The sequence below is a fragment of the Cyprinus carpio genome, chromosome A15, assembly GCF_018340385.1.
Source record: "Cyprinus carpio isolate SPL01 chromosome A15, ASM1834038v1, whole genome shotgun sequence".
NCBI lineage: Eukaryota > Metazoa > Chordata > Actinopteri > Cypriniformes > Cyprinidae > Cyprinus > Cyprinus carpio.
Window position 1 is genome coordinate 23,561,232 of NC_056586.1, and position 11,345 is coordinate 23,572,576.

General features: G+C 34.0%; 1 protein-coding gene and 1 pseudogene across 1 annotated transcript; both read left to right on the forward strand.

The window, feature by feature from the left end:
• Window positions 1–2,010, forward strand: part of LOC109056510 — a 15,775-nt pseudogene extending 13,765 nt beyond the window's left edge.
• A 6,113-nt stretch (window positions 2,011–8,123) lies between these two features.
• LOC109056511 (alpha-crystallin B chain-like) lies at window positions 8,124–10,195 on the forward strand (the record flags this gene model as incomplete). The annotated part of the gene is made up of 3 exons (XM_019073706.2): window positions 8,124–8,181; window positions 8,851–8,987; window positions 9,831–10,195. Coding segments are annotated over 3 exons (525 nt in total), but the record flags the coding sequence as incomplete, so codon positions are not given.
• Between the last annotated feature and the right edge of the window lie 1,150 nt (window positions 10,196–11,345).

Here is an 11,345-nt window from a genome sequence, read left to right on the forward strand (position 1 = left end):
ACCTAAATTATTTCAATAATATTGTAACTTATTAATTTGTTATAATAAATTTTTAAATTATAATCCTAGAAATATGATATAAATATTTGGATTATATTATAATAGTCCGATAGTTATTGTAAAATAATTTATTTTAATTTTTTATTTAATTATTTTAATAATTTTTTATCAAAATTTTATTCATCATTTATTTGTTTTAAACTGAAATTGTTTAAAATCTGTGAATATATATATATAGTGTAAATAATATATAGCAAACCAAATCAAGACAAAAAATCATTAATGTTCACATACAAATGTAAGTTTTATATTATTGAGTTGAGCTTAAGGTAGCCCGAAAAAAAACATACACAGTGTCTTCTCAAAACATTATTTTTTGCGTCCGCAGATCGATTGGTTTGCAGCTTCTCTGTATATGTTGTTATTTCTTCCATCCTCCTGTATCTGTTTTTCGTTTGCTCGCTCCTCACCAAAAAAAACAAAAATCGTAATCACAGAAATGCTGCACAGACGTTTACTGTTCCTAGTTGCCCTACTTTCATTCCAGAAAACATCTCGCTCTGGTCTCTCTTCCTCCCTCGTTTTGCTCTCCGCCGCTCATTTGTCTATCCCGTCTTCTTCTTTCTGTTTCTCCTGCAAGTTTCCTCTGTTTCTGCTGCTGGCAGACCGTAGAGAGTGAAGGGAATGCGAAGTTTCTTCCTCTCTTGTGCAGCTAGAGTTCCTCCTTTCGTCTTCTAATTCTACGCGCTCTACTCTTCTGAACTCTCTTTCTGCCACACTCTTCTGCTTCTCACCGGTCTCTCTCTCTAGCTTCTATCTCTTCTCTTGATGGCTAAACTCTGCTGTCTCTCTATCAGGTCTCTCAATTCAGGACATCTCTGCTTCTAATATATTCTTCTTCATCTCTAAAGAGGTGAATAACGATTTGTGAACAAACTAAGTATCACTGAAATTTTCTATAGTATATTAATTTTTATATTTATCAGTTTTTTATATTTCTATCCGAGTCTATTTTCAGCCTCTTTATCCTGCTATATTCATATGTACTTTTTGTTTGTATTTATTTTTTGCTGTATTCATATATTCTCAGATTACACTTATCTAATTTTAAGGCCTACATACACTTAAGTGTGGTTGAAACAAGAAAAAAACCATTCGCCAGTTGGGTGAGGGGAAAAAAAAAACACTAAAAATAGATTATCTGTCTTACTGTGTTGCTTCCCATGTACATTTATCTTGTTTTTCAGTAAAAGTATTAATAAACATCCTTAACGATATTGATTGAAGTATTGATTTGTTGCAGCGCTGTGATTCTAACGCACTTGTGGTCTCCTCTCAGATCTGTCCACGTATCCTCATTACCTGCGGGATCTCTTGCACACTCAGGTGTGTCAGGCTCACCTGCGGGGGCGTGGCCTGTGTGAGGCAGAGAGCGGCGTGGGCGCTGACCTTTCACCTCCCATGGGGTCGCCGTTGGACACGCTCTGCTCCAGCACGTGCAGTTTGGACGAGAGACACCCGTTGCTTCGGGATCTTGGGCGTCACACAGATGCACCCTCCGCCGACCTCACCGCCAAGATCCTCAGCGCTCTTCAGGGAGGGGAGGAGCTACTGTTAGCCCGCCAACACAGGGCGGGGCACCGAAGAGGCCACTCCCCCTGTTGCTTGGAATTTTTTTCCGAGACATTCGAAGACGAGGACATGCCTTGTAAGGACTGTGGAGGCGGAGTCTGCCTCCCGCCGGAATATTCCACACGCAGAAAGGAGTCCGACGTGGCTTCATCCGGCGTCGTTTCGCTCGACGAGGGAGAAGAGCGAGAAGAACAGTGACGCCTCTCAGCCATACGTGCATGTTTATTTCGGACTCCGTCCGCTAATTTGCATTCGGACTCCGCCCACTGATTTGCATTTCGGACTCCGCTCACTTATTTGCATTTTGGGCGCCAGTTGCTCTCGTTTTAATTCTGTGTTTGCGAAAACACTGAACTTTCGTTCTCATGGCTAACGTAAAAAAATGCATCTTGACGAACTAAACGGAGGAAGCTTCGCATAGACTGACGTCGACCGCATTTATCACGCATGTGTCCGCGCGAGTCCCCGAACTGAACGTAAAGTCCTAAGTGTTTGGATCTGGGGACTCCAGTCTTTTTAGCACGGTTTTCTGGATTTTGTTTGGCTGTTGTGTAACCCTGCTCCTCGTGTGACGTCAGGCCCCATCTCGCATTTCTGGGTCTTGATCACATGACGCCTGGTCCCCTGGTCCCCGGTTGGCATGGCTTGCTGATTACGTCAAAACTTTACAAAGTGACGTGCGAATGCCGAATGTTTACGTTTAAACCGTTACGGTTTAAAACATAGAATGCGTAAGAATACTGACGATCAAGTTATGCTGTTTTTCTATTATTATTATTATTATTATTATTATTATTATTATTATTATTATAAATTTTGATTATATTATTAAATGGAATGTTTTAAAGCATTATCGTCCTCGGACGAACACGATGAATGTTTAGGAGTTGCTCCAGTGTTGTTGAATCGTGAATGTGGGTCAGTTTTAGAAGGACTTTGGGAGAGTTGCTCTATTTTTGTACATGGTGGTTTTGCGGTGAATTTGGAGTATGTGAGTAACGCGTGTGGTTTGTTCACAAGATGCTTGTTTTTCGCCTTCTCTCTCTCTTTCTGTCTCTGAATTATCACTGTGTGATATTGTCTACATCAGGAAAAAATAATACTAATGTCAAAACAAAAACAAATTGCCCTTTTATTTCTCTGTCTCTTGTGTGCGCTGTAATTGCGTCCTGGTTTTGTTCTTTGCGTTCGGTAAATGTCAAGCACTCTCTGTTTTTCTACGAGGGCCGCTTTTGTTCTCCGACGTTCCAGTGTTACCATGGTGATCCACTGAGAAATTATGGAGAACTCATACAGGTTTGGAACAACATGAGGACGAGCTGAAGATGACTGAATTATCATTTTTTTTGGGGGGGGGGGGGTCTTTTTTTATTTTTGAATGATAAAATTCACACTCAAACACTTTTCTGAAAAGATGTGAGACATGTGAGAATCAAAGATCTGGCCACAGTTGTCTCACACTGAATGGATTCTGTTGCATTAGCTGTAAATAATGTCCAAATGCTAGACTGCACCATCTTAAGCATGCTACATCACTTCCCCCCTACAGCCCAGCCACTTCCTGTCTCATCCAGTGTTTCCATAGCAACAGCAGTCGTACAGAGAGACACAGCTGCTCATTTGCAGACAAGATTATTACCAGCTGAAGATGTCGTACGTTTGATTTTAAGAATGATATTTGTCTTGATTTTCATTAAACTGATTGTTGGATTTATTAGTTTTCATCGCATTTCCCATACATCACTTCTAAACAATATTTTAAATATGTGCTAAGTATATGTTGTAAACAGTGAAGCTCAATTAAATACATTTTTGAACTTTATATACCAAAATATATTTCAGAGGCAATTCAAAACATTTCCAGTCTTACAACATTAGCCTCCATTTGGTCTAAAAGCAAATGTGGATGGAATTATTATTATTATTATTATTATTATTATTATTTATTCATTCATTTTTCCCCCAAAAAATATACAAAACAAATTGGTATCAATAATAATAATAATAATAATAATAATAATAATAATAATATCTATTTTGAAACACATAGGAAATATATTTATTGGCCTTTTTGAAATAAAAAATAAAAAATTAAAATATATTTTTTGCTTGTTAAGAAAGCATGTAAGTGTTTGAAATGTTTCTCATGTTGCCACGCAGTTGCTATAGTAATCTCTGTGGTGAGAGTCGCACCATAGCAACGCACTGAAAACACCTTAGCAACCGCATTCTGTGGTCCACACGGTTGTGTGAATGTAGTGAGTTCAGCTGGTGTGTGTTTTCTGCAGTTTTGTTTCTGGTTGATGATCAAAAGTGTCTCTACAGAGTCGTTTATGTAACGCTCTGATGCTGCTTTTGCCAACAGCCGCTTACAGTCTGATTATGATTCATCTCTTGGACTCCATTTCAAACACAACAAGTGTCGTCCTGTTTTCCCATTTCGTCCTCTATTCCTATACTTCAGAAAGAATTATTTTCAAATTTTGGCAAAATATATATATTTATTATTATCATTTATCATTTTTTTTTTTTGAAAAATGTATTTTTTTAAAAAAGCACTTAAAATATATTTTGCCCTCCACATATTTCAGTGCAAGAAAACAGATCACATTTGAAGAAAAGTCATGGAACATACTTCACAACAATGTAACAAAAAATTAATTAATTAATTAATTACTATGTATGCATAGTAAATAAACTAATAAAAAAACAAATAAAAAAGAATAAAAATTAAGTTAAAGAATAATATACTGTCGTGTGTGTTATATAGTAATATATATATATATATATATATATATATATATATATATAATATATATAGATTATATAATATATATATTTATTTTATTTATTCATTCGGGGCAAGATATATAATAATGTTATATATATGCATAATAATAATAATAATAATAATATAATAATAATAAATTATAAAGATAATATATATATATATATATATAATATATATATATATTTTACTATTATTGTTATTATGCATATATATATATAACATTATTATTATTATTATTATTATTATTATATTATATATCTTGCCCCGTGAGTTATTATTTTTTTATGAAGTTTGAAACTAAATATTTCGACAATACAGAAATATATAAAAATTTCAATGATATATATCTAATTTCTAATCATTTAAATTTATTTATATTTATTCTTGAGTTATTATTTTTTTTTTGTATTACTCTCTTTTTTCCCCCTTGTTTTCACTTTTTTTTTAAATTATTTTCTGTATTTATTTTTAACTTTCATTTTTATTCTTTCGTTTGTTTGTTTATTTATTTGCATTTCTTTCTTGTTTGGGTTCTCAATAAAATCAATTAATGTTATTTATAAAGCTTGAAAAAGAAAAGTTACAAATAATCACCATTGAAACCATGAAGACACAAACCTGCAACATTTTAAATGAACAAATAAATAAATAATTTGTCCTTAAAAGTATTTAGTAGTTAGAAAATAGGCAAAATAATTACATTTTTATAATAAGAAAGTTGCATAAGGCACTACTCATTTGCATTTCACTTTCAGTCTCACTCTTTCCTCTCCTTGTGTTGTGTCCTTTTATCCTCTCTCTCTTCTCTCTCTCCTCTCTCCTCTCTCTCTACCTCTTCTCCTCTCTCTCTCTCTCTCTCGCGTTCTCTCTCTCTTCGCTCTCGCTCTCTCTCTCTCTCTCTCTCTCTCTCTCTCTCTCTCTCTCGCTCTCTGTGTGTGTGTGTAATTAGCTCTTTTTAAGGTTAAACGCTATAAAAAGCGTCTTGAGTTATCTGTCACTCCGCGCTCTGATTGGCCGGATGCTGCCCGTTGTGATGCACGTTTAACCGTCCAATCACGTCGCTGGACGGTGACCGAGTGAAGGCCCCCTTCTGCGGACAGTTTCCCGGGGCCAGAGCCGACATTGATTGTGTGTGAGTGTGTTAAACATGCGTTTGTCTCTTAATTAGATCCGCTCAGGGCTCTCTGGAGGTTTGTGTTCTGGAAGTGACTCTCTCTGTGGACTGAAGTCTCTCATTCAGTGTTTAATTAGTCTCTCTTCAGTCCCTTGATAGTGAACGAACCGCACATGTTACAGACTGACTCTGAACCTTTCACTTTTGACTCCTTTCATTTTGAAGAGTATTTGACTGCTGGTCATTTTAATATCAGAGTGTTTGTTTCTGCATCTTGTTTGGTTTCTAAATAAAAGCGATTAGTGTTATTTATTAAGTTTCTGTCTGGATATCTTACTGCTTGAATGTAACGTTACAAATCATCACCGCTGAGCAGTGAAAATATGGACCAAACCTGAAAAAATAAAATAAAATGTAAATATTTTAATTTATTTAGTCCTGAGTTGATTTTTGTGCTACTCTTTCCCTTTTATTTTCTGTATTTATTTTTACCTGAATTTTTCTTTTATTTATGCATGCATTTTTTTTCTTGTTTCTTGTCCTCACCACTGAACACTGAAACTATGGAGAAACAAACCTGCAAAATAAGTAAATAAATATAACAATAGAAAGATAAATAAATGAATATATGACTTGATAAAACAAAAACTTTTTTTAATCTTAGTGTGATTCTGTGGGAGGCTCTGATAACACTACTTCTGCCGGGGTCTCCCACTCGTTTGGAGAAGTTTTCCGTGTCTTATCTCTCTGACCGTTACTCCAGAAGTGGATTCCAGGGGCTCTGCCTTTTATGGAGCGGTTAGAGAGTCCAGATATCCCACAATGCACTGGGGCAGCTCTCTTTATGACAGCAGAGAGCGCGCTCCTGTCCTCCATCCGTCAGCTCATGGCGTCTCGTTACAGCACGAGCTCCATCAGCTCCTTCAGCGCCGCTCCGCTCCGGCCCAGACTGCACAGTCAGTTCAGAGAGGAATCATCCATCAGCTCCATCACTGACGCCTTCAGCCGTTACCATGGTGATACACTGGACGAGTCATCCTGGGCTGAGTCCGCTGGAGGTTGCCAAGGTAACCAAGAATCTGGTATAGGTCACCATGGTTAATGAGAGTCTTTGATAAGTTACCATGGTAATAAAGTGTCTTATAGGTCACTGAGGTGATCAAGAATCTTTTATAGGTTACCATGGTGATTTAAAATCTTTTATAGGTTACCATGGTGATTTAAAATCTTTTATAGGTTACCATGGTGATTTAAAATCTTTTATAGGTTACCATGGTTATCTAGAATCTTTTATGGGTTACCATGGTGATCAAGAATCTTTTATGGGTTACCATGGTGATTTAAAATCTTTTATAGGTTACCATGGTGATTTAAAATCTTTTATAGGTTACCATGGTGATCAAGAATCTTTTATGGGTTACCATGGTGATTTAAAATCTTTTATAGGTTACCAAGGTGATCAAGAATATTTTATAGGTTACCATGGTGATCAAGAATCTTTTATAGGTTACCAAGGTGATCAAGAATTTTTTTAGGTTATCAAGCTTTTATGGTTACCATGGTGACCAAGAATCCTTTATAGGTTACCATGGTGACCAAGAATCTTTTATAGGTTACCATGGTGATTTAAAAATCTTTTATGGGTTACCATGGTGATTTAAAATCTTTTATAGGTTACCAAGGTGATCAAGAATTTTTCTTTTTTTTTTTTTTTAGGTTACCAAGGTGATCAAGAATGTTACCAAGGTGATCAAGAATCTTTTATGGGTTACCATGGTGATTTAAAATCTTTTATAGGTTACCAAGGTGATCAAGAATATTTTATGGGTTACCATGGTGATTTAAAATCTTTTATAGGTTACCATGGTGGCCAAGAATCTTTTATAGGTTACCATGGTGACCAAGAATCTTTTATAGGTTACCATGGTGATTTAAAATCTTTTATAGGTTACCAAACTCAAAAAGAAAATATTTCACACAACAAATCTAACCATATAAGAATACCAAATTACAACCAAATGCACACATTAAAAGTGTTTAAAAAAACTACAAATATGACGGATATACGCGACCAACAGACAGGTATATAAACAGATTTGAGTGATAAATAATCAATGTCTTACCTGATGAATAATATATAAAATATAAAAATATATAAAGTTTATATCTGCAGCACTGTCAACTTTTATAATAATACGTTTGGTCAATAAATTGCAGTTTAAACAGTGACAGAATGCACACAACTAAGCAGGCAAATCTTTTATAGGTTACCAAGGTGATCAAGAATTTTTCATTTTTTTTTTGTTATCAGGTTAATCATATGTTTTGTGGGTTACTAAAGTGATCAGGAGTTTTTTATGGGTTTCCATGGTGATTTAGAAACTTTGATGGGTTACCAAGGTAATTAGGTGTTTTATAGGTTACCAAGGCGATCAAGAATCTTTTATAGGTTACCAAGGTAATCCAGACACTTTTATGGGTTTCCAAGGTGATTGAGAGTCTTTAATAAGTTACAAAAGTAACCAAGTGTTTTATAGGTTACCAAGGTGATAAAGAAACATTCCTATGTAAGTCAACATAGACCACCATCACAACAAACAAGAAAAAAAGCAGGTGGACTGGAGCCTCGGCGACGACATCCAGGGTAAGTGAGGAGAGCTGATTTAAGTGCACAATGTATAGTTCACAAGATGATCCCAGATTTACTCGTCTTCATTTGTGGATATGTTTGTAAGAAAAGGGTTACTAAATATCAAGCTGTTACTATAACAAAACATTTTAATCATCATCATCAAAACATGATTTATTTTCTGAGAATCGTAATGCTTTTTCTGTCATGTTTCTGGAGACTCAGTTTAAAAACAACACAGAAAATTCCTTTATAATATATATATATATATTTTTTTAGTTGCCAGTCACCACCAGCATTTTTTATCAACATTTTGTTCTTGCATTCTTTTTTTTTTCAATGATTTTTCATTAAAAAAAGCATCATTTTACAACAAAGGTGTAGATTTATATGCTGTTTAAAGTTTGATGATGGCATTATTTTCCATATACACAGTCTGTTTTTCTGCTTCTTCTCTGTGTTTTGATGCAGAGATCCAGCGCTCTTTCAGGAGATGCGTAACAGCGCCACCTGCTGCATAACAGTGAAAACACAGAAAGCTGGAAAATTCCGTCGACGGCAGGGAAAGAGTTAACAAACACGGACTATTTTGTGTGTGTTAACACTGGATTGACCAATCAGCATCCAGAGCCACGCCTAACTGTTTTATAGATGATAGATTATTATTATTATATTTTCTTTCAGCTCCCGGGGGGTCCGGTGTGGGCGTGGTCAGGGCGACGGGCGACAGCTACTTCCTGTCTGCAGATGTGAGCGGGTTCGAGCCTCATGAAGTGGTGCTGCTGGTGTATAATCAGTGTGTGGTTATTCACGCAGAGAAGGTGTGTGTGTGTGATCTCATGAGATATATTTAGTACAGCACACTGACTGCTATTTTTGGAACACAGTATGAAGTATGTTCACTGTGCAGAATAAATGTGATATATATCGTAAATATGTGTGTGTGTGTCAATGAGATACTATTGTAGTTTTTATTAATATTTTGTCTTAATTTTTTATTTTTAAGTAAATTTGTGTTTTGTATTTTTTTTTTTACATCTATGTAGTTTTATAAATTTTTATGTTTTCAATATAATTTTAGGTATAGTAAATTTGCTGTGATTTTGTCATTTAACTCGTTTTTTAATTTTTTTTTAAAAAAAAGTCTATATAGTTTTTTTTTTTCATCTTTGTTTGTTTTAATTATTTTAGTACATCAAGTAAAACTAAATTAAAATGAGAAAAGCAACAAGCTAAAATATATATTTTTAATTTTATTTTGCATATATTATAATTTTCGTTTTTATTCTCTGTCATTTAAAAAAATTTTTTTAAACAAATTAATTTTATTAATCAAGGCTGCATTAAATTGATCAAAAGTGACATCAAAAACATTTATAAAGATACAAAGTATTTCTATTTCAAACAAATGCTGTTCTTTTGAACTTTCTATTCTTCTCTGAATACTGAAAAATAAAATGCATCACGGTTTCCACAAAAATATTCACCTATTTTAAATAGTAAAAATGGTTTTACAGCTATTTTGAATTGTAAAAATATTTCACTGTTTTTACTGTATTTTTGATCAAGTAAGTGCTGAGCAGAAGAGACGTCTCTCAGAAAGGTTTAAAAACAGAGTTCAGTCTAAACGCACTCGTTGTCGGTTGTTTCGGTCTCTGCTTTAGATGGCAGCTGATGGGAGTGTTGCGGGCCGCTTTACCCATAAGTCTGTGCTGCCGGCAGACATGGACCCGTTATCCGTGAGCAGCTCGCTGACCGCAGAGAGGCTGATCATCAGCGTCGGTCGCAGCAAATCCCCTCTGACCTCTGACCTCAACACTCCAGTCGTTAATCTCTTTTTTTTTGTTTTGTCCCTTGTATTTTCTTCCATTTCTGATATTTCTTTCCTTATCACATCTCACTTTATTTTCTGTATTGCATATTTCAATACTGTAAATGATACTGTCCTGCCAGTGAAGTTCACGGAGTCTGACTCTCGATGCAGGAGAATATGATGACATTGCATTGCAATAAATACACACTGCAGGAATGATTTTCTTGAATTGTCGCAGCATGAAAAACTGATCACTTTTTAAATCTGAAACTAAATGTTTAAGCAAGTAAAAATCAATTTATTTTGTTTAAAACAATTTCAAAGTGATCTTCTTTGTTCTGAATTAATATTTAGGTTTCATAAATGTGGACTTTGATTAATCAAGAGTTATAAAGTCGAAGGAATTTAATTCAACACCTTCATTCCAATGGGATTAATGCTGGTAATGCTCAGATTATATATTTTTTATATATTTCATATAATGATATATTCAAATAACATTTAAAATCAATATTGCAAAAAAATGTGTAATGTTTTTTTTTTTAAATTGTTGTATGTGCAATTGAAATTTTCAAAGAATTTCTCAAATTTTTTATTAAAAAAAGTATTTTTTTCTTGTTTTCTAGTGCAAATAGCTAAAATTATTAAATCAAGATACATTTAATTAAGATGCAAAATTACAAGATTTGAAGTCTTGATTTTTTTTTTTTTTTTAGAAAAGTATTTTATTTTTGTGTAAATATAAACATTCTTCATTTAACAATGTTTGGATATTTGTAAAATAAGGTAAAAATACTGAGGAAGTTTTTTTTTTTTTTTTTTGCAATATAGAGTTTTAATCACTTACTATATTATGAATTTTCTAAAAAAAAAAAAAAAAAGTCACTCATTCATTGAGTTTTAGTGAGTGTGTGTTTTTTTAAACACTTTTGTTTTCTCCTTGAATTGTGTATTTTTCTGACCCCACTGACAGACAGCTTTTCTTGTTTTAACGAGACTTCATATCTTGTTATTTTGCATCTAAAGCAAATCTATCTTGATTTGAAGAATGGTTATATATTTACACTATTATTAAGTCAACTTGGATTGGATGTGAAACAAGGTTATGCAAGTAAAATGAATTTATTTTTTGTTTAGAAACTTTTTAGAGTGATATTTATGTTGTTTTGTCAAAAAAAAAAAAAAAAAAAAAATGTAGGTTTGGACTGTTTTTTGAGCAATCTTGAGAAATAAATTTCACCAAATGGTAATTCTCAGATTAAAAGTTCTAATAAATTTCCTACAATGATATAGCCAAATAATATTTCTCATCAATATTGATAAACAACCCCCCCCCCACATGTAATTTGAAATTTCAAGGAATTTA